Raw genomic sequence first — 24,460 nt, 5'->3', positions numbered from 1 at the left:
CAAACATACCCCTAACGTCTCCAAGGGTGCTAGCAAACTTTTTTCTTTTTTTTGGGTGAACAACTTTTTAAAGTTTGCCTTTCTAATGATCACTTTATAGGGATTTTTGAATTTTTTTTGGACATTTATCTTTTTCACTATATTTTCTTCTGCCTTTATATATCATTTTTATTAATCGAAGGTATTCTGGTCTTTACATCTAGATGTATAATTTTTTTGTGCACGGAGGAGTATATATAACCAGCTTCACTTTAAATCTCTTAATACAAACTTACTTGTCAATAGTGGGCGGTTATCTATTCATATCTTGCAAACATTTACTTATTTACACACTTGTTTCTTCTTAAAAGCTTCAATCTAAATATTAATGTCTTTTAACCAAATATTTATTGCTCTACTGGCTCCTAAGTTGGGTTGAGTTTGTTAGCTGAAATGGACATGATAATGTAAATCTCAAATTTTATTAGAACATACATTATTGTAAACCAACTTGGTGGGCCAACAAAAACCCATACTTGATAAGTAAAACATTGTGTTCTTCAAACACATGTTCAAAGAATACAGTCTTTTTATTTCTTTGTTTAACGTTTGATTGAAAAATCTATAATTAACATGCATAATCATTTTTTTTGGAAGGGCATGTTTTTGAATTAGAACATAATATTCTTCCTGCTATCCAACGGCCTTTTTATGAAACTTAATCCGATTTATTTACAAGAGTTTACTGCTATTTTAGTACAACTTGGAGTGGTAGGATCTGCTAAGATTGAACTAGTCCATCAAAGTTTCCATCTGGGAAAAGGTTATTTTCGAAATTTGGCTTTAAAAACACGTCACCTCAGTTTCTGACGGACCGGCAGCACCTGCGATGGACTCCGTTGAATTAGGGCGCTTGTGGAATTCAACCCTTCTTTCTGCCATTTTTCGTCGTTCGTTTCTCGCTCTACTTAAGGAACCCCAGCGTCTGCGATCGCGCCTGATTCAGTTGGATTGAATTCCGCCTTTCGATTCCGTAGAGGTTCGGTCTCTGTCTCTCGTCTGTGGTCCGGGCTTTGGTTCCCGCGTCTCAGTAATGGCGGAAGGAGACGGACTGTGACTTCAGACTCGTGTCGGGAGTTACCAAGAGGAAGCGGAAAGGAAGGGAGGTCATGGCGCAGAATCTTCGGCAGGCGCTCAAGGAAATCGGGTCGAAGCTCGCGAACCTTCCCCACTCGAAGGATTCCCTCGTGAAGCTCCTTAAGGTGAGGGTTTCGACATTCTTACTGGACTCTCCCTCGATCGAATTCTGCGTCTTTCTGAGTCGTCCTTTCGCTCATCGCCCGCGGCGTAGCCGAAATTGTGTCTGGCGCATTCCCAATTTCATATGTTTTTTTCAGTCGATTAGGTTAACTCGTTATTCTGCAGTACCATCTCCATGCTTGTCTTTGCTGGGGACGGGAATTCTTCTTTCTAATCCGTCGTTTTCTTTTTCGAAACACGAATGATTGATTCTCTATGTTTGCTTCATCTTTTTTTCTTCTTCTTTTGGTGCTTGTTATGGCGTCCTCGATAAATTCCTTTTGTTCTTTTGACATTCCCTCGTAATGCTCCTTTTATCCAGAGCCCTTTCAGAACGTTCTGCTGATATTATGGTATTCTCTTTTTCACGTGGAAGAAAAGGTTGCTTTCGTCCTTTTTGGGTAAAATAACAAAATCATGTATAAGGAACGAATTTAAATTTTTTTCTGGGCTGTTCCAAGAACTACCTGTTGGTATGACCAAATCAATATCTGCTTGGAATCAAATATATGTGTTATAGGCTTCTGGCTTTTATCTTTGTTGAAAGTTAAAGGGCCAGGAGCACTGCTTTACATGCATATACATACTTCTATCTGTATTTGCAGTGTACAAGCGGAAGTCCATCGGATTTGTTTCTTTACCCATTTGCCGATGTCATAGGTTTTCGAGAAGCATCTATTGTACAAAATTATTTGCATTAAAGCCAGCAAGTTCCTTTTGAGGTTTAGTAATTGGTCTTTTAGTTTTTTATGCTCTGTCTTACATATTTACCCGTTAAAAGAAAATCTGACCTTTCTCATGGAAATTGTTTGTCCAATTGGGATGTGTATGACTCCTCGCGATATGTGACTGAAGAATGTTCCACTTTCAAGCATGATGTTAGTTGTCCATTCACATGAATATGCATACCTTTTTTGTTTTACGGTTCAAGTTCGTACCCTGGTAACTGTGGTCTTTCTTTTGTCTCAGGCGATAGCTAATAAAATTCCATCAACATTAGTTTATTATCCTCATTAAGTATTCACTTTTGATCATTTTGCTTTCGTGAACCTTAAGTGAAAGTGATGCGTACTTTTGGTTAACCAGGAGATAGGTAGGTATCCACTTCAATTATCAGTATTGTTGTGAATCATGAAAATGTCCAGCTGTATGTTCATAACAACATGCAGTTTTACAATGACATATGTTAACTTGTATTTGGAATATGTAAATCCGGCCTCACTTGATCCTTTATCTTATGCATGTCATGTTGTGTAGCAAGCCACAAATTGCCTGTCTGAGATTGACCAATCACCACCAAAATCACTGTTGGTGGCTGTGCAATCATGTGCTGATGCAGTAGCAAAGGCTGAGCTTCTGGCCCAGCAAGATAGGGATGTCAGACTTCTGGTATCGGCTTGCATTTGTGAGATAATGAGGATAACAGCACCAGTGCCTCCATACAATGACGATGTGTTAAGGGTAAGTTTGTTAGCATTGAAAGTTAATGGTAAACTGGTCGTTGGAGATCTCAAGGTCAACTGCATATATTAATGGCATGCTTACGCCACAGGAGTTTGACAAAACCCATGCTCAAACTGAACAGCTGACATTGGGATTAGCTCCACTGATCTTAGTTATGTTACATTTCTGCAGGACGCATTTCGTGTAATTGTGGGGACCTTTAGCAGTTTAGATGAGATAAATAGTCCTTCTTTTGGGAGAATGATTGCTATTCTGGAGACTCTTGCTAAATATAGGTCCTGTGTTGTCATGTTGGATCTTGAATGCAACGATCTAGTGAATGAAATGTTCAGTACATTTCTCTCTATTGCCAGGTATTTTCTGTGAAATCTTTTAGTTTCTGAATTACCAATAAGCATTCATTGCTACATTTGTGTTCTTGTGCATGACTTGCTAAGGCTGTTATTGTTAATTGGTTAGCAGATTGCATTTGTGATGTTTTGATGTTTATCTCTTTTCCATTTTGTACTTGTTGTGTTAGGCCCATAATCCCCACTGAAATTAAAGGGTAATGCTGGTGCAGTAAAGTGTGTCAAAATCAGTAAGCTTGAGAAGGCAGTTATGCCAAATGGCTAATCAGCATGGTGGGTCCACATTAACAGTTTAAGCAGTTTTCAGTAGTGTCATCTCATATGTCTATGGATGCTTTCTTTTACTGGCCAAATACCAAAGTTTGACAACTGAATCAACAAATCAAAGTATGTGATTATGTATTGGGCATGTCTATAAGCATGCAAACATGCACACCTATAAGCAATGGGTTCCGAAAAGACTCTGTCACCCTTTCTCAATGAAAAGATTCTGAACAAGGATCACATTTCTTCTGAAATGGTGTTCTAACAGATGCATCATGCCTCATGCATGTCTTATTTATGGAAATTGCCATCAAGTTTGTTGTTTAATTGCCTTGACTGTTTGAACCATTCTGACTAGTGGCACAACTACCTAAAAAAAGAACATGATTTAGTTGCATGAATTGGCATATTATTTTGAAATCAACCCTTAGTCAGAATTCTGTATTCTTTTTGCATGTCTTTATACTTCATGCTCTCTCCCTCTCTCTCTTATCTGTGTGCATGTGCACATATACTCTCAAACATGCTTATGTTCCCATACACATACAATGGGGTTAAATTATGATGGGGGGTTAAATTATGTTTTCTTTTCACGTTTCTGGTAGCGTGCACGAGGAACATCATTGCTATTGCAAAATGATGAAGCAGCAAAAGTAGAAGAAAAAATTTAGCATGTGACACATATGGCTGAAAGGTTGAGAAAGCCCTACAGAAACATTGGAGAAAAATATCCCTGTTCACGATTTTTTCTGGGTTTGCATGCACTCACATAGTCGCATCACAACAGATGGATAGTACTTGTTGTGAGCCATTTTCAGAGCTTAGGTTATTGGAGCTCTGTTGATACTTGATTGTTGAACCATTGACTTTGTCACATGTTTTTGATGGATATTTTGCATGTGCAGTAATGAGCATCCAGAAGCTGTCCTTATATCAATGCAGACAATTATGGTTCTCCTAGTTGATGAAAGTGAGGATGTCCAGGAGGATCTATTACTTGCTTTATTATCTGCGCTTGGTCAACATGAAAGTGTATGTTGTGCACACATTTTTGCTTGTGGTCATGGTTGGTCTCGCACATCTGATGTCTCTTAAATACTAATGGAATTTGTGGACTCCAGGATATATCTTCAGCTGGACAAGAACTGGCTATTAGTGTCATTGAACAGTGTGCTGGCAAGCTTGAGCCATACATAAATCAGTTCCTTATATCAGCAATCTCAAGGAATGCTCGTTCTCAAAGTAGTTGTTTTAATCATCATGAAATTATTTATGATATTTATCGTTGTTCTCCTCAATTCTTACGTGGAGTTACTCCTTACATGCTAGAAGAACTGCTGGTACTTTCTTTTATCATCTTGTGCTTTGATTTCTTATGTGAGTTATTTCCAAGATTTTCCTACTTGTCTGTTAGATGATTTGCTATTTCTATATGGATTGGATGTTTTACGTGAGATTGATAAAGATTATGAAGTTTCATCTTAGCCCGGATCTTATTTGGTTGGTGTAAACAGTTGGATATTATGCTGCACTGAGTTATATTGTAAGTTGTGATTTATCATTATATGAAATCCATGTGTAATGCGCTTGTGCCTGTAAAAATCTTGTATTTTTATACTGAAAATATACAGGATATGTTTCTTCTTGGATGCTTGGATCTTGAACTCCAATGCTTGAATTTTATGATATTTCATCCATTTAGACTTCATTCAATAACTGAAACTTTATTGATAGTATAATGTTTGTCGTACTTGAAGGGTGCTTGTGAAATTGACCATGACAATCAAGCCATGTACATGCCCAGTGAAATTCAGACAAGTTTAACCCCTAAAACATGATATTCTATACCTGTTCTATTCAAAAAACAGTTTGAGGATACACCAGCAATTTAAATGTTGGATCCCACATCATTTTGAGCCTTGAGGCGTTCACTGGTACAGCTCCTTCGGCTGATATGCACCAGCTTGTATGAATCGTAGCTCATTACTATGTAAATTGAAAATAAAAATAAATTCAATTGTCTACTATTAATTTATTTATGTTAGTTGATACATGACTTAATTGGCTATTACTGGCTAATATGGCTCAAATAAATCCCATATTGGCTGACATCTGTAAAGGCCCTTATGGGGCCTTGCATCATTACGGCGAGTGACTGATACAATGTGTATTGGAAGGGACAAGATGATGCACATAGATATTGATAATGTTCCCCACCACCAACACCAACCCCCCCGGCGGGGTATTTGATTAATTATTTTGGACTTAGCATGAATTATTATGGTAATTTATGCTGAGATTTGTCTAATTTTTTTGTCTATATGTTAATTTGAGGTTAGTGAAGTTGTTCTTGTTCTTCTAGTGCTTTTGGATGAACAATTAAATAAACTATTTTTTTAAGTCGAGAAGTTTTTGCGCTCTTCTTTTGGTGGTTTATGACTTGTTTTATCATATTATGCCTTTACCCCTCGTAAAATGTGGTGTTCTTTTTATGAGATTTTGTTTCCACGAATGGTTTCTTGATAAGAATGGAACATCTTGGTTGCAGTAAATGGTATGTTGTTTGTGCCAGTGTGTACCTTTCCAGCAGTTGGAGAGTACTGATGTAATATGCAAATGAGGTAGAGCCCTGGAAATAAAAGAACTTTTGACTAGTGAAGGTTCAAGACTGACATGCATGTATTTTCTTAAGATTCAGCTCCTTTCTATGTTGAAATTACTTCATTTTTCACATTACTTCATGATCGAACCTGCCAAACGAGACATAGAATCCTTGTTATTTATTTATTTTCAGTTTGTAGCTAAAGATGCCTCGATATTGGACAAGTGTGGCCTTGTAATTAAGTTTTAATCTTTTTCAGGCAAATGAACCTGATGTTAGGCTGAAATCAGTAAACCTGCTTGGATGGATGTTTACATTACCTGGTCGCACAATCTCTGAGCCATTCCGGCCCCTTTTTTCAGAGTTCCTTAAGAGGCTGACAGACAGAGTGGTTGACATTCGAACTGCTGTTGTCGGACATATGAAAGGCTGCCTGCTATCTAATCCTTTCAGACCTGAAGCTGCTGAGATTATCTGTAAGAAAGAAATTTGGAGTCGGTTATTTTTTGATATATGTGCCAAACAAACTAGTTATATTGGATGCATCAATTGACCTTGAGGTGGGTTGACATTTCCAGCTGCCCTTTGTGATCGGTTGTTAGACTATGATGAAAGTGTTCGGGAACAAGTTGTTGGTGCAATTTGTGATGTTGCTGGACATAGTTTAGAGTCTGTTGCAATTGGGACTATCAAGTTTGTTGCAGAGCGCCTTCGGGATAAATCTGTACTGTTCTTTTTATTCTATTTAAACATTCATTTCCTCAAATTTCTTGGCTGTATAATATGTGTATTGTTGAATAGATTGCATGAGTGACCTCAGGTAACTTTCAGATCACTGTCAAAAAGTATACTTTGGAGAGGCTGGTGGAACTGTATCGACTGCAATGCTTGAAGTTTTCAGATGGTTCGATTGAGCAAAATGAGTATAGATGGCTTCCTGGGAAAATTCTAAGATGTTTCTATGACAAAGATTTGAGGTCTGGGCATTACTTTTTGTTTTATGTTTCTGGGCATCGATATTTCATGTTGTACCATTTGTGCAGATATGAAGCAGTGGAGAAATTTTTATCAGACTCGTTGTTGCCCACTGAAGTCTCAGTTAAAGTAAAAGTGAGAAACTGGATTGCAGCTTTCTCCGAGTTTGAAAAAGTTGAGATCAAGGCCCTTGAACAAGCTTTTCTGCAGAAACAAAGGTTAGCCTTTTCATTGTCATGCTTCTTGTCGCTCTTTTTAAGAAGCCCATTTTCCACTTTCTAGTATTTGATAGGTCTTGGCCGGATTTTCAGGGGGTTTCTCCTTGGATTGCAGGTTGCAGAAAGAAATGAAGCGGTATCTGGCGCTTAGAAAGAAATACCAGGTATCTTTTCTTCTTTAAGTATTGGATGTCAGAAGTGCCAAAATGTCTTAAGTTCTAACAAGGCATAATCTTTATTTTTCTGCAGGATAAAGATACTACAGATATCCTAGAGAGAACTTCAGGGTGCATTAGGACCCTGGCTCGGTCATTTAAAGATCCTGCCAAAGCAGAAGAAGATTTTCAAACCCTTAATCAGTTGAAGGATAATAATGTTTGGAAGATTCTAACTAGTCTTCTTGATACTAGCACTAGTACTGCACAAGCTTTAAAAGGCCGTGTGAGTATTCCTTTTTAGTGCTTCAGAAAGATCATGGAAGCAGATAGTTCATCTCTTACCATGTTTGAATGTGATTGTATATGATTCAATGTCCATGTGGCTTTTTTGTCTACTTTGTAGGATGACTTGTTGAAGATCCTCGGAGATAGGCATCCTTTGTTTGATTTCTTTGGTACATTAACAACCAAATGTTCTCTTATTCTCTTCAACAAGGAGCATATTGAGGAAATCCTTGATGAGCTTATTCTCCACAAGTCTGCTGGAAATGAAAAGCTTGTCTCATCATGCTTGCGCTTCCTCATGGTATGCTGTACTTTGTACTCTATATCTGTTGAAATCATCAGGCTGGGGGAAAGACAACTGTTTCACTTTCTTGCATCTAAATTTACAGCAGATACCGGTTCTGCACTATCAACTACTTTTTCTTTCTCGCTTTCTGTAGATCTTTTATTTGCATTGTTTCCTGATACACGTATTCCTCCAAGCTTTTTTTTCTATGTAGGATGTCCTTTTAGTCTTGGCTGCATTAGTTCCTTTTTGTTGTCATACAATATCCATTAGTGTTTAGAAACTTTCCAGTGTTCATTTTTGCTAATGTACATTGTGGTTTGTTTTTTCTTTTCATGCATACCTGTTGAGTAAGGAAGCTCTTTCACCTTACCTTGTTATTGCCTTTTTGAGGGAGGAGATTCATAGACTCTCAAGTTGTGTTACTTGGGTCCATTGCAGATAAATCCTTGATATTGGATCACCATCAGGATTTTAGATTTCTCATTATGTCTATGCCTAGAAAAGACATTGAGGTGCTTCTATGCTTTTAGCTGCAAGCATGCATGAGGCAGTTGAAAGTTGTGATTTTTGCTGCCATCAAGTCATTGCAATATTGCTGGCTTGGTCCTTAATGTTGCAAAATTGTCTGTTACTTTGACACTTCCAGAAGCATGATGTGTCAGTGACGGACATACCATGACATTGACACAGGCATAGGTGCACATCACATGTTTAGGATGGATGTGGTATCTAAAGAACTGGACATGCATATATCTAAAATATGACTTTTATATTAAAGGAAAGTATTTTTCCAGAAAATTTTCCATTTATTTCTTCTTCTTCTTCTTCTTCTCATGGTCTGTCTGTGCAAGCTCTCCCCCCCACCCCCTCATTCCTGAGAGCAGGCTGATATGGGGCTAAAAATAGGCCATTCCCCTTTGAGTGCGTTAAGGCATAGGGTGAAATTCTCTTTTGCGTTTCTTATATTTTGTTTTGCTTTTTCTTTTTTTTTTTGCCTTGATTTCCCAGTTATTTGACCCTTTTAATATGTTAACTGTTAAGGCATAAGGCTAAGTCTCCTTTTTGCTCTTCTTTATTCTTTCTTTTTATTTTTTTCCCTTCTTTCCATTTGCTTTTATTCTTGTTCTTTTATTTCTATTATGTGTAAGTGCTTAAAGTGGATTGCAAACACAGAATACTGTCTTTATGTGTATATACACTTTTAGTGTGTAATTTATTAAAGCTCACCATATCCAACAGTTTGTACTGGTGTCCAAGACACTTGTGCCCAACATTGCCCCTTGTAGGCAAAATCAAGTGTTGGGGTGATGAAATATGAATGTTATTTTTGTAATTAACATATCCTTGAACACATTTTCAAGAAACTGAACTTATGAGGAAAATAATTATTTTTGGTGTGTAAGACTCTAAATTGCATGCTTATGCTGAACAGGTTGGGTCTGCAATGGCCTGACGGTGGATCTGATCTGCGATCAATTTGTCTCAAGAATGATCCAGACCTGGATGTGTTGTAGAGGTCTGATCTCCATATGATATGAACCTGCCAATAGAGTGGTTGCGAAAATGGTTTGCCTAAACCCCACGTTTGTTACATGAGAGGCCCAAGAAAGAGTGTGGATCTCTTTTTTCAAGGGGCATGAGAAAGTAGGTTTTAAGTGATTTTCTAGGTAAAGCTGAGTAGCTGACTGTTGGGTTTTTGGGAACTCTGTGTTTTTCCAAGCGTTGAATGTAGAGTTGATGATACTGTTGGCTTTTTTCTAGTCCTGTGATATTGGCAACATTGTGGGCTACCTTGACAAGAAAGGAATTCTAGAAGAAGTTCTATTTGTAATTTGTTTACTGCACTCTAAATTTAAATTTTTTGCACCATACATTTGTGTGTTTACTTATGTCAGAGAGGGGGAGATGGTTGACATTATTGAGTGGATTAAATAGGATTCTATATGCAGTCTTCTCCCCGCCATCATAAAGCCAACTGGTGAGATTGACTTGTTTATATGGACTTCTCTGTGAGTGTCTGGCATTGTTATGGTTGAATGCCAGTTAATGCAAATTTGTCTGGTATCCCCAAACAGGCAGGTTGATTAGTAGAATGCCTAGTTTGGCAGCTACTTTGCCACATCAATTTTTTTCTATCTTTCCCAAAAAACTAACACGGTCTAGAATGTTTTTATTGCATTCATGTGTTCAGAGATAAGTGGCCATGTAAGTTCTGGATTTGGTGTTAACTGACTAATGTGCTTTAGTAACAGATTCCAGTCAAATTGGTGGATAACTGTTCATCGATTTTCTGTTTTTCAGATTCTTGCAAGTTTCTTTCCATCTATTTTTAGAGGGGTGGAAGAACAGCTAGTCCTTCTTCTTAAAGATGATAATGAAACAATCAAAGAAGGCATACTGCTTGTTCTTGCAAAGGTTGGCGGAGCTATCAGAAGTCAACTTCCAACACTAGACAGGTACTATCTAGTCATTTTGAGAATTGTGAGTGAGATCATCACTTGAGATCTGGTTTGATATGCTTTATTTCATCTCAGCTCTGTAGACCTACTGTTAGAGAAACTGTGCATAGAAGGCACAAGAAAGCAAGCAAAGTACTCTGTCCAGGCTCTCGCTGCAATAACAATTGGCGATGGCCTCAAGTCACTCTCACTGCTTTACAAGGTTGGTGTTCTATTAACTTCTATTCATGTATACCTTGTGCCAGACATGAACATTGCTTTTGAGTTCCACATGCAAGCATTCTTTTGCAATATGATGTTCTGGGTTCTTATATGGGATGGTGTTTCATACTTGAAGTGCAGCATCTTGTGGATATGCTAGATGAAGGAAAGCATCTACCAGCCATATTGCAATCTTTGGGCTATATTGCACAAATTGCCATGCCAATATTTGAAACCAGGGAGGAGGAAATTGTAGGGTTTCTATCGAACAGAATTTTGCCTTGCAGTGTATGCACAGACAACTAAATCTTGTATGTGATGTTCTTTTCTGGTTTCTGCTTGGCATTCTTTCTCAGGCTGAGTATGTTACTTGGCCTTTGCCAGGTTGTAGAAAATATTTCTGGAACAGACTGGGATAATCAAAGCAAACAATGCTTGCTCAAGGTTAGTTTAGCTATGAATATTTTATTTTGTCATATTGACATAGCATATTAATGTCTGAAAGAACTGCAGATATTTGCTATTAAGACCTTAGTGAAGAGTTACCTACCCACTAAAGATGCTCTTCTGCGCACTGGAATTGGAAACCTCTTAAAGTTGCTGAAAGATATACTTTCTTTTGGTGAAGTGTCCCAAACTGTGGAATCGAGGTTTGCTGGCTTCATCTCTCAAACTATTTGCATGTCATGTTGGATATATGTTGCATATTGTCTGCAACTTATGCAGGTATGGAAATTTACTACTCATTCTTGTTTTTCCATCAGCATTGTTGATAAAGCCCATCTTAGACTTGCTTCTGCAAAAGCAATCCTGCGGTTGTCAAGGATCTGGGACCACAAAATTCCAAATGATGTTTTCTTTTTTACTATAAAAATTTCACAGGTGTGTTCCACTTTTTGAAATTTACTAGTATGAATAAGGTGCTCAGTTTTTTGTTGTGGCTGGTGATATCTTTTCAGATCAATGGTTGTCAGGGTTTTGGCTTCTGATTTTCAGATTGTCCCTTAATTTTTTTTTTTTATAACAAATGGCAGGATACTTACCCACAAGTCAGGAAGCAGTTTCTTGCTAAAGTGCACCAATATGTAAAAGATCGGCTTGTGGATGTGAAGTATGCTATTTCACTTCCATTGGCCATGCATGGAATCCCCGAACATGAATACAAAGAGGTCCATACTCTTCAAGACTTCTTACCAAAAGCTTTTAGGTTGATCTTTTATATTGGAGTACCCTATCTCTTGCAGTGATGATGATATATCATATTCCTTTGTCTATGGGAATTCACACATGTATACATGCTTACATGCATATATTTGTGTAGCATATATGTGTACATTATTTGTATATGTAAGTGTGCATGATGGTGTGTATAAGTTTTTTCTCATTTGTACAATTCACTCTACAGTACAGACATCGTCTAGTTGAAATTGTGGAGATGCTTTATCGTGAAGCCAAATCTCGGAAGCTTTATGCACCATCTGGCCAGAACTTGCCATCAGATCATCCTGAATATATTTTGGCATATTTTGTTCATGCTTTAGCACATGACAATTCATTCCCCAGTATTGTTGAACGGCCTGGTTCTGAAGCTTTTGTGCCAATTTTCTGGTATGGAGATCTTTCACAGACTTGACTTGTAACCGCTATCTTTACTCCAGGTTGTCTTAGTTAATAATCTTTAAAAGGTCTGCTTAATGGTGAGGTTTGGACATGAACATGCAAATATTTGCAATGATATGGGATAATTTTTTGTAGTTGTCTAATAGCCTTTACATCTTAGAGTTGTTTCAAATGATATTCATGCTTCATTGCTTTAGATTTTGAGCGCATGAGATTAGTTGTCCATATAGCATCTCGGCCATAGTTGTCCAAGTCTGTGTTAGAGCCGAAAAAATTACCACAAATCCTAACTGGAATTGATCATAGTGAATTGTAGGCGTTGCATCCGCTGCCTTACATCTAGAATTTGAATAGGAAAGTCTTGCAGTTACGAATAGAAACAGGGAGATAGGAACCAGAGTCACTTTCGTCTTTATTTACTGGATTGTTGTTTTTTCTCCAGGAGGTTATATGCATTTCTTTCTGTGTTCATATGTCAAGATGTTGACGGTAAGTTGGAGACTGTGTGCCCTGAGGTGCACAATAGAGTTTGTGCGATTGTCTCAGTCTTCAAAAGTATCAAACTGTCTGAAGATGTAGTAGATTCAAACAAGTCAAAGGTGGGTTGATACTTCATTTCATAATGCAGACTGTTATTAAGTTCTCCACAGAGTGGAGTCCAAAATATATCAAAACTCTGTTTCTGTCTACTTTCCTTTTATGGTCTCTTATTTGTAGTTCTACATAAATACTTGCAGAATTCACATCTAGTATGTGAGATTGGACTTATCATTATCAGGAATCTCTCTAACCAACCAGATAACGACTTCATGCAATCAATTCCACTGCCATCAGCGCTTTATACCCCTATTACCAAGAGTAACTATGATGTGAGCTCCTTTCTAAATTATATACTGCTTTCAGATTCTGCTACTTCTGCTTCATGTATTTCTATTTTACTAATGTATCTTCGCCTTTAGGGTAACCCTAGTTTCAATTGTTCTTTACTGTATCTAAGTTTTTTTTTTCTTTTAAATGGTGACTATGACTGAAGCTTCTGTTATGCTTGTTCTGGATGATATTGTTGCCGTATGTGGTTGTTTGTGGCCTATGGGTAGTCGTTTCTGCAATGTCTTGTCATTTGTATATGTATTTACTCTTCCTGGTATATAAACAAGGACTGTTTTATAAATGGCAGGATATATGCCTTTCCCAGTAAAAGCAGGGCACTACTCTGTGAATGATTGTATATAGGATAATGGAACTTTTGCATTGAGCATTTGTTTAGGTGCTTGATGAGATAACTTATAGTTGGTGGCATCTATTCGTTGTTCCTTATATATTTTATTTGATATTTAGATGTGTTATATATTTTATTTGACATTTAGATGTGTTATATATTTTATTGACATTTAGATGTCTTTTCTATTTTCACAGCTTTGTTGTGTTCAGATTTTGGATTTACTATGGTCACATTTATATTTAAACTGTGTCACCAGCTCTTATCATTTGACTTCAGTTTTTGGTGCTAATTTTTGTTGCAACTTAAGATAATCTGTAACACTGTAACACTGCAAAATTTTCAAACTGGGATCCTTTTCAGTGTCCTGATGCATATGCCTACTGAACTTGAAAGTTAAACTTGAATTCAACAGTCATACTTGTTTGTCAAAGTGGTCATTGTAACCATGCTATATATGAAGTATGAATAAAATCCATACAGACGTCTCTCACTCTCTCTCCTTTTCTTGCTTCACCCTTTTTCTTTAGCGCTTCTTGTTTTGTTTAGCCTTTCTTTCTGTTTGTGAGAAAACTGGGGGGTTCAGGAGGTGAGGGGATGAAATGAATATTCACTTATTGCAATTTGGAGTTTATTCAATTTGGTGGTGTCCTTACCTGAGACCTTGAGTTGCTAACATTCTATTACCTTTTATGTTTAGGTCAATGAAGAGTTTAAGCTTCCTTGGTTGGCTAATGTTGATCTGTTTGTCTATTTCAAATCATCGAGCTTGCAAGTACTCTCTCTCTCTCTCTCTCTCTTTCTCTCTTATTCTTGCACACACACACACATGTACATGTATGTTTCTTGATATTGTGTTCTTTTAAGAACGTGCAGGTTAAGTCTGCATCTGTCAAGGACGAGAAGATTTTTGAGGCTGGTGACGATGATGGAAAAGAATTGCCTCTGATGAAGATGATGAAATTGCTGAAGTCTAAAAAACTGAAGAAAAAGAAACCAATCATCAATACTGCGTCAAATAAAATAAAAAACCAAGAAACAGACTCAGAAACGTTGAGTATGGTGAACGAAATGAGAATGGGAAATCTTCGCAGAGATGTGTGCATGGCAGCTCCTGAACTTGAAAGTGATTCCATATTTTTGAAGAAGGAAGAAACGAACGATAGTAAGAACAATGGGACCGTGCTTCTATCTCAAAGGAAGAAGATGAAAAAAACTTTCAAGGGGGAATATGGCCTTGGTACTAGTTATAAAAGAAAAGCTTCTGAGTTTGATGCATCAATGATGTCACACACATTGAAGCTTAAGAAGAACAAAAGAGAGCTAGGGTTCAAGTCTCAGACTATGGGTATTTCAACATCAGTGTCATCCAATATTAATAGTGACTCCAGCATTTTGGAAGGTGAACTAACTACAGGCGGGATGGATGTTGAACCGATAAAGAGTATGGAGTTATCAGGAGACTCAGGACCAGCATCTCGTGCAAAAAATAAAGTACTATCATCGAGAAAAGGTCACAGTTTCACCTTTAAGGGTGATGTCCATGTTGATGGGGATGCGAATCACGATAAACAACAGGTAAGCTTTCTGTAGAACTAAGTCCTTATACATACTATGGCGTCTTATCTAAAGTCTTTTTTTTGTGGTCTTACAGTTTTAACTCAAACTGATTGTGTGTAGCTATGTCACCAACATATAGTCATTGCAACTGAGTCAGAGTTGGGTGCCAATGCAGCTGTATAGAAATGGCACCCCTAGATTATGATCTCCAGGAATATGCTATCCATGGGCTGTCATCTGGCTCTTCCGGCCAGCTGAGGTCATGTCAGATGAACCAGACTGAAAAGAGGCACTTGAATGTCCAAAACTATGTCATAAAAATGAATCAGGATAATTTTACTGTGTAAATTGGATTTTTATGAGTCGATGCTTCTAAGACATAAAATAGTGATATGATAAAGTGTGATTTCATTGCAATTTCTTGAATTTAAAATAATACCGATACATCTGGCTGGTTGGATTCATCTGAAACAACTTCAGACAACGCTCTAGACATTGTATTTCTAGACATCCTGTTCTAAAATCCCATATATGTGTGTGTATATCTTCGTATCAAAGTTCTTTTGAAAAATGCTGAACCTGCCCCTGTACTTGTGTGAGGTGAGTGTGCATTAGCGAACTCATCCTTTCTATGACACATTATCCAGTTCCGCAAGTTCTGTGAACTTTGCCATAAAGGCTCTTGTTACAGGTTGGAGAAGGTGAATTTTTCCTTGTTTTTGTTCAAAAAATTGTGCATTCTACTATTGTTGATAAGTTATAATTGAATGGTTATTCTGTTTATGAGAGTTGTTTCTCAAGCCTTCTTTCGAAATAACCTCAAGTTTAACAATCTAATATGGACATAAACATCAACATAATGATCTTAATTTGGTTTGTCAGCCGATGGACATTTTATTTGTTTCATTTCTCTACAAGTACAATTGTGACTTGTGAGCCTCATGAAGATTTCTTGTTTACTTTTCTGTAGTGGCTTTTGGAAGAATCTAGCAAGGATAACTCGGAGTTAGTTGGGTGGAGAATAAAAGTTTGGTGGCCAATGGATAGACAGTAAGATTTTGTTTTCTTTCTGACATGTTTGGTTTTCTTGTTCATTCTATTTCCCATGCCATCTAGGTAAAGTTTTATAGTACCAAACCAATGGAAATTTGCTAGGTTGTAGCTTTATTTTAGCACCACATCTGTATTGTAGTGTAGAAATTTTAATTATTAATTGTAGTTTCCATCATGGTTGGCATTTCTGGACTTAGTCTTGGATGAAGCATGTCCCACATGATGACTCAGATGGCTTAACAGATGAGTCATGGTTATACTTCTTTCATGGTGAAAAACAATAAAAGCATAATTTATGATTTTCATAATAGACAAATCGAAAAAGAATCCTAAGTTACCATAAATAGTAAAGAGCAATTTCTTGTTAGATTAACGTTTATAATAGCTATGGATAACAGAAAAATAGCCAAAACTGATCTAAAAAATTATATACGGCAATTTTTTCTTGTAAAATTTCTCAAGTCCATTGCAAGTCGATGTTGATAAAATAATAATGTAAAATTTATGCAGTTACGAAATAAAAAATCCAAATTGAAAAAAGCTTTTCCAAAACAGCATCCTGAAACTTACAGTTGGTTTATGGTACACAGAGAGAGAGAGAGTTGATTTATGGGGAACTGTGCCTATTTGTACTTCATTCTCTCCCTTTACCATTCTACCACATTTTCTGCTTTACAGCAGCCTTACACTCCTTTACATTGTAGCCCCGTCCTTAATTTAGGAGAGAATCGAGAGATCTCCGGGGAACCCACATAGCTTTGCCCAATACCCTCCTCCCATCTGCAACATGGCAACAATCTGCATTGTTTACCAGCCTAGCAGACCTCACCTATGTACCGCCCCCCTCCATTTTGTAGCAGTTGTGCTTCCCTTCCCCTTCCTGGAACCTTCATGCCTCCAAAATTTTGAGGTGATACACACACATATACACAGATATATATATATATATATATATATATATATATATATGTGACGTTGCAGCTTATCTTCTCCCACATTCATACCCACACCTATCTGACTTTGGTTGAAAGTCGAAACCAAAAAAAAAAAAAAAATGAGGCAGCACTGCCGGCCCCTTCCTTGGTGAAAAGTACTGAAGGACATTAGGGCAGCCATGATGATGTGCCCCTCTCTCTTCGCCCATACCCACATCGCTCTTCCCTTGAATCCTATGCCCTGTGGCTCTTTTCTTCAGGGGAATTTGGGTATTTTTATGTAAGTAAATGCCCTTTATCCTTTTCAGAATTTGCTTGACATAGCTAAGTTGACTTATCTGAGTCATATTTTGGCCCACTGGCTTGAGAAAGTTGATTAACAAGACACCTTGCTTTCTAACTTGTTTGTTGCCTGCCAAGTTGACTTGGTCAAACTTGGCAATTTTTCCAACAAGGTGAGTCATCATGTATCAAATGGCATTATGAATTTTTTAGCTGTTGTATTTGCTACTCAAAACCTTGTGTCTGGTAGTTAAATTGCAAAGCAATTGAGATTGTGACTGTGAGAAGGAATTTAGTTGAATAGGGGTTTATGAATACTGTGGAGAAAGAGAGAGAGGTGCTAATATATTGTATGTCAATTATCTGGAGAAGATATCTTGTATCTTCTTGCTGTTTAGCATGTCTCTTGAAGAGAACGATGTTCAAACATAGGGATGTTAACGTGGTTGGATTCGGGTCAGATGTGGGTGTTACCTTATACTTTCTAAGTGGATTTACTGTAATGAGAGTCAGTTTGGATTGATACTTGAAAACAAAAAATTATTATACTTGTGTCCGGACAATGATGCTAAGTACTGGTTCCTCAATGAAATCTGATTGGAATTGGGGTATACATGTTGTAAAGATTTTATAGAAGGAGCATATTTTATTTTCTATATCATATTTGTGAGGGCCTATATGTTCACCGGCATGTATCACAACACTTTGTTATATATATAGTAATTTGTAATACCCTATTGAAAAGTTTAATCCTATATCCAAGATTGTGAAGAATTTTGAGGGATCTATTAAGGGGTTGGTTAAATGATAGATTGTTTTGAATTTTAGTCTTTTTGATGCTTGAATCGAAGCTGCTAAGGGGCGAGTTGGGACCTGTCGTATAAGAGCCTCATCCTAGTGTGAGAGTCGTGTGGGTTATTATAGTGTCTATAACAATTTGGCCCACTCTCACATCAGGCGTGGGCTCTTGGTTTGGTAGATCTTGACCCGACTCTAAGCAACTTCAGTTCCAGGTTTGGAAAATGTTAGAAACCAGAACAATCTATCACTTAACTTATAAGTCTCTTAAGACTCTTCACAATATTAGATACAAAAACTTCTCAAAATCGGGTGTTACAGTCCAGCCCCACTAGAGGCACAAATGTCTATGTGTGTGGAACCACAAGTCTGAGCATTGAACCAGCATTGAACCAGTTATGGTACCACTATAATAACCCGCACATTTCCACACTGGGTTCGGGCTCCCAATTTAGCGGTTCCCAACTTGTCCTCTAACAGCTTTGGTTCCAGCCTAAAAAAGGCTAGGAACTAAAACAACCAAATCACTTAACTAACCTCTTTTGTAAATCCTTCAAGATTCCTTACAATTTTAAATATAGAACTAAACTTCTCAACGTGTGGTGTTACATACACACACACATCTGGAGGAATCCTCCGGCCTCTCACAACATGCACTCCAATGTATTCATCGGAGCATGCACATGATTAAAGGCTGCCTGTTGAAATGTATTGGGTGGTCTTGATGAGAGGGGATCCCTCCTGGCCGAAGGGATCCACCTCCTACCTATATATATACACACACACACACACACACCAGGCCCAAAATAGGACTGAATTTTCAAGTCGCTTTCCCACCCTTGAAGAAAATGAAGAAGGGAATAGAAAAGGTGAGAAGGTGAGAAAAAGAGGTGTTGGAAAACCATTCCCAAAATGGTTTGTGTTCTTTTTCCACCAGACCCAAGCAATCAGGTTCTAATTGATTGGTACTCAACTAAACTCCTGACAGTCAAACATCTGATGGCTGCTTTGCATGCTTTATTGGTTCGACACCAGTTTCTGTTTGGGTATGATAAACACCAAAGCTTCCTTCAGTATGTAGTTGACATCTATTGGCTATTGGCTTAACCTGCCGTGTTACTATAAGACCATGGTACGTAAGTTGTGTTAAATTAAGAACTTCTGGGAAATTGAAAGTGCCAGTTGGTGAAATTGTCTTACATCGATAACAGACCAAGTGCAGGGAATATATGGGTCTAGAATAAGAACAATCGCATGTAATGGGGCTATTTTATTGGAATACTAATTAAGTTTGTGATGCAGTTGAAGAGCATTAAAAAAAAGATTCAGTTTCAATTTGTGTATTATTTATTATTTTATTTATCTGTTCTAGTATTTTAGGTTTTTATTTCTTGTTACTTTGTTTTGGATCTAGATCCAGGGATCCGTTTTTTGGCTATATGAAAATGTTTGAGCCTCATTTATGATTATCCTGGAATTAATGCATCTTCTTTGAGGTCTTTCCTTCCAGTTATTTCTGTTCCTTTTCACATTCCTTTCGATTTTTTCTAGTTTAATTTGGACGTTGACCTTGGGTTAGAAGAGCAATCCTCTTCTCCACTGCATCAGTTTTTGCCTGTAGGCCAATGTTTGCTGTACCATTTTATAGATTGTGTGCTGAGTTTGTTTGTAAATCTGTGATGTCATTGCTTTGTCTGCCCAAAAAAGAAACAGTTGCAACTGGGGCCTTCCTATGCCAAAATAGAACTTTAACAAATTAAGCATGTTCTCGTGTAGTTGTGTTATTATTGTCTTAATCCCAGAAACTATGCAGTTATATTGAAAATTATTTTGCATTTGTTTCTGTTGTGTGCAGGTTCTATGAAGGTGTTGTACAATCTTTCGATGCTAAGAAGAGGAAATATTTGGTAAGCGAAATATCTGTCTTTTCAAACGGTCAAAATACTCACAACTGGCCAATAATGTTGCGTTGTTTTTTGTTTGTCCAAGATCTTTTATGATGATGGAGATGTTGAGATGCTTAAGTTGGAAAAGGAGAAGTGGGAGAGGATTGATGATTCTCATGTGCCAAAGGTCTTGTTTTCAGTCCAGAATCATAGATTTGTTATATTTGATTTTTCAGGATAATTCTTTTGGGGTTGTATTATTGTCCAATGCTTAATCATCTTAATTTTTTTTTATTCATTACTTTCAGCAAGCACCATCACCAAGTCCATCTACCTTATGCAGAAGGTAAGCTACTGGCTCATCTAACTTGTTGCCTGGTTCTTGAATTTCATGATTTATTCTGCTTGAAAGTTTCTCATTCTGTTAAAGAAAAAGAATTAAGAAAGAAGACAATATTTCTGGAAGAAAAAAAAATACAATGAGAAAGTACAACACTCTGCATCTTGGGTTGCTTTCTTTTTAGGATCTCATCATCTCTTAATTGCAATTTTAATGTGTCAACGTTCTAGCAGGAAGGAAAACCGTTGCAACTCAATCAAGCTTTCACGTAAATCACCTAACAGGACAAGTCTTCCATCTTGTGCGGGTGAGAGCAGAGATGAACTGACCGACAGTGGAGGTGAGTGATTTCTGATAATTGATCTTAAGCGACTATTTTCAGGGTGTTTTTCTTCTGTTCAACGGTTTCAGTCGATTCCATCTTTTCTACATTGGTAGGACCAGTTGCAAAGTAGGTCCACTCGTTTCGTTTTGCATTACCAGTATCTCGTTAAAAAGTAAAATAAGTGTATTGTCTCTTCTCGGCTAGATGGTGGCTATCACATAACCTGCTTGTGCTTTCCGCTAGTGGGATCTTAGTTCCCAAATTCCTACGTTTCAGATGGTGTTGAAGTTGAACGTCATGCTAAGCTGCCAGGTGTGGAGAGCAGTTTTGAGGATCCAACAGGTGCAAAGGAGGATGACCTTTTCGATGCGGAAAACACACCTGATCTATCTGGCTCCCAACCTGTTGAAGATCCTGGCAATGAGAAAAAGGCTTGCGGTGACAACTCCGACGATGAACCTCTGGTAAGGGAAGTTTATTATGAATTTTTCGCTCGTTGTATTCGGACCATCTGACATGTCTAAAAATTATTCCGTCCTTCTGCAAATGCAGCTTGCTTGGAAACTCAGGGTAAGCAAAGGAGACTGAAGAGCGTTAAACCCCACCTCCAGCAAACTTTAGCATCAGGCAATAATATGCTTCATCAACATTTTCCTCAGCATTGATTCTGTCTGGCTGCTCCTGTTTGTACATTACAATGTACATTAAAATAAATTATATAATCAAGAGGTTCCTTCACATGATTACTGATTGACTCTCGCATCTACTTTCCTTTCCCCTTGCGCGTGCGTAACTCAAACTGAAACATCAGTTCTGTTTAACCCAAAATTACCCATGAGAGCTGACCCGACCATGGATTGGACTTACCTTTGTTCGACAAGAAAAGGAAAAAATTAAATAATACGTCAAGGAACCAAAAAAAAAGAAAAAGAAAAGTGAATGACCTTCTAAGAAAATGTGCAATGTTGAACGAAAGTTGCATTTAATGTGCATTCAAGATGTGTCCTAAATCAACCTCATTTAATTTGATAAAAGTAGAGTATGCGCGTATCCGGAAAAGAAAATAAAGAGGTGCGTGAAAGCCAAAATTTCAAGATATCATATTAAATTTAAAATATTTCCTAACATATACATTTTCGTCCCACCCCGAGAGGTCGGAGGAAAATTCCACGATGAAAAATAAGACCGTTGCTTCCCGCGATGGCTGCGAGGCTGCTTGAAGCTTCGCCACCTGCGATGGCTGGCGAGGCGATGTATTCTGTAGGGAGAGAGAGAGAGAGAGAGAAAGAACCCGACACATTAGAGGGAGAGGGCGGCTCTTCGAGACTGGGTTTCAGAAGAAACCCTCTGTCTTGAGGGTTTACCCGCAAAGGGTTTCTCTGAAACGTTCTGCAAGGGGGAGAGTGACATCATGGTGAACAGGGACGGAGAGGGCGGCTCCCCAAAACCAGCGTCGTAGAGGGTTTGAGAACTGCCTCTCTCTGCATAGAGGATTTCAAAGAGCGAAACCCTCTGCCTGTGCATAGAGGGTTTCAGAGCTCTTTTTAAAACCCTCTATGCAGAGGCAAAGAACTGAAACCCTCTTTTTGCAAAAGGTTCCAGAGCAACCCTCTCCAGTGGGGAGAAAGGGAGAGAGTGAAAACCTCTGGTCTGATTTAGCCGGAATAGAGACAGATGAGGTGAGAAGAATAAGACAGGATATCAAAAAAGAAAGCATTGAATCCAACGGTTTGGGTTTTCTCCATGCAACGCCAGCATCTTCGCCAAACTCTGGTCTTTACAGGTTCTAAAATCGTTATATTAAATGTAGCTTTTCCTCTATTGAGAATATGGGTCTTCCAGTTTTTTTATGAATTGGTCTTAAAAATTTCACAAACATAATGTAGCTGGTGACTTCCATGCATCTGCTTCGTTTGGTGGTAAACGGGTTATAAGTATTCAGATCAGTGACTCGTAAGAAATGAGATTTAGTTCTGTGCACACTTTACCGTATCTGCTTTTGGATATCTACGTATTCAGGTTTGAATTCAGTTCAGATTTAGAAAATCTATGACATATCTGAACTGAATTTGAAATATGAATTCACAATCTGAATCCAATCCAAATCTGATTTTTAGATTAACGTCTGAGTCCAATCCAACGTTTAGATTAACGTCTGAGTCCAAACAATATTGTAGGCATTGAGTACATGATATTTATTTATTTAATACTATACCCAATCAGAGTCTAGATCTGGTTAATATTTACTTCAATTTGAATCCGAATTCGAATATGAATTCGACTGGATGTCATGTCTTATATCCAAATTCATCTGAATTTGTAATCGGATAACAATTTCTTTTCCATACCCAATTTTTTCTATGTGGTTCCTTCGGATATCAGATCTAAATCAGATTTATTGACATCCTTACCTAGAAACAAAGTGTTGTAGCCAATAAGTGGGAATTTGAAATTGACTCTGGGGTTGTTGATCCGTTTACCTACTGTTTATGACCATTTCAGAAATCTGTGAGTGGCGACAATGGATACAGTAATAAATGTTCTATCATATCCTTTGCTTGTTGATGTCTACTTTTCTGAACACCTATACTTTAATACAATGCCTGAGAGATTTCCATAGATAGATTCTAACAAGGTTTCTCATTTTGTGGGAAAAAAAATTACTAAATTGTTAAAATTTAAGCCACTCGGCTTCCATATGAAGGTGTTACAAAATTTTAGCTCTTCACTTCTTCTAAGCTCTTCGTATCTATAAAAATTCTTGCTCTTTTGCACATGTTTTGCAAACACTATTACTTATCGAAAATTATGACTCTTCATTTTTTCTGCAAAATGTCAAAAACTAATTCCAATATTTATGAACACTTATAAACTTTTTAAAATGAACAGACAAGAACTGCTAATTCTCTAACATATCGGCTTAATTTCTCAATAAATAAGAAGCCTTAATTCAAATGGTGTAACATATATGGAGTGTCTAATTTTCAGAGCCGTGCACTTCTAGACTATGTCACCAAGATGAGGGGTGCGGGTGCCGGCGCCGGACATTTCAAAAAAATTAGGTGCAATGGTGCAGCGAGAGTATTTATTTTCATTATTAATTTATTATTATATATATTAATAATATTATATTTGTTAAAAAAACCCAAAAAATGAACTGAAATGAACGTGGTGCGGTTTGGGTGCAAATCTGGGTCGCGTTTTCTTTTCTGCCGGTGACTGTGGTTCTAGACATGATTAGCTACTCAAACACCTGCTCTGGGCCGGCATCACTATCCCATTACCATAAGTTATTGATAATATATTATCTTTGTCATTGTAAATACAAGCTTTGATTTAGCTGAAAAAGAAGATATATAGCACCTCTATTCTTTACTCGATTTTTTAGAACTCGTTAACGAATCAACCACCTTTTAGACATGACAATTCTATTGCATGTCCTGAAATTGAAGCAGTCAGTATGCATTATGCATCATAATGAAAACTGTGGTGGGCAATAAATAAAAATTTTCAAAATGTTTAACAGGAGTCAAACCCCAATCTTTTCAAATCACGAAAGGGCCAAATAAAAATTAAAAAAAATTAATAACAGAATTTTAAATTTTCAAAACTTGACAGAGGGCTATATCAAACCTTAGACAGCTGAGTGGTTAGTTGGTTCAAAGTTAATTCCGGAGATCCTTAGAAAAATCATTTTTCTTTTTTGAAACACATCAAATATATTGGTGTTTTGTTTCATGTCGATTTCCTTGTCACAAGAAAACATGTTAATATGGTGAGGAATTTCTCGGGTATAATACGGTAATAAATCATTTTTAGAAAAATGAAACATTTAATAAATCATGAAAATTATAAAAAATAAAAATTGATAAAAATATAAAAAACACAAAAAACATGAA

The 24,460-nt window shown here is 37.3% G+C and overlaps 1 protein-coding gene across 2 annotated transcripts; it reads left to right on the top strand.

Moving 5' to 3' along the window:
• The first annotated feature begins 865 nt into the window (after positions 1 to 865).
• Positions 866 to 21,307, top strand: LOC116250145 (sister chromatid cohesion protein PDS5 homolog A-like). Of its 2 annotated transcripts, none has more exons than XM_031623586.1 (31): positions 866 to 1,241; positions 2,536 to 2,739; positions 2,914 to 3,095; positions 4,262 to 4,388; positions 4,478 to 4,696; positions 6,218 to 6,434; positions 6,537 to 6,682; positions 6,790 to 6,935; positions 7,002 to 7,151; positions 7,267 to 7,315; positions 7,401 to 7,592; positions 7,713 to 7,895; positions 10,185 to 10,339; positions 10,418 to 10,544; positions 10,685 to 10,831; positions 10,928 to 10,987; positions 11,057 to 11,193; positions 11,308 to 11,425; positions 11,578 to 11,712; positions 11,949 to 12,151; positions 12,606 to 12,762; positions 12,901 to 13,032; positions 14,083 to 14,157; positions 14,259 to 14,960; positions 15,913 to 15,992; positions 19,866 to 19,917; positions 20,000 to 20,083; positions 20,205 to 20,242; positions 20,470 to 20,576; positions 20,838 to 21,025; positions 21,114 to 21,307. In XM_031623586.1, the coding sequence occupies exons 1-31, from the start codon at positions 1,149 to 1,151 to the stop codon at positions 21,147 to 21,149; spliced, it is 4,641 nt and encodes a 1,546-aa protein (XP_031479446.1). In that variant the 5' UTR covers positions 866 to 1,148; the 3' UTR covers positions 21,150 to 21,307. The 2 variants fall into 2 exon arrangements, with proteins under 2 accessions (XP_031479446.1, XP_031479445.1); XM_031623585.1 differs by having other exon boundaries at positions 14,250 to 14,960.
• Positions 21,308 to 24,460: the final 3,153 nt, after the last annotated feature.

Source organism: Nymphaea colorata, chromosome 3 (assembly GCF_008831285.2).
Source record: "Nymphaea colorata isolate Beijing-Zhang1983 chromosome 3, ASM883128v2, whole genome shotgun sequence".
NCBI lineage: Eukaryota > Viridiplantae > Streptophyta > Magnoliopsida > Nymphaeales > Nymphaeaceae > Nymphaea > Nymphaea colorata.
Note: the sequence above shows the minus strand (reverse complement) of the source record. Positions and strands in the feature narration are given on the sequence as shown.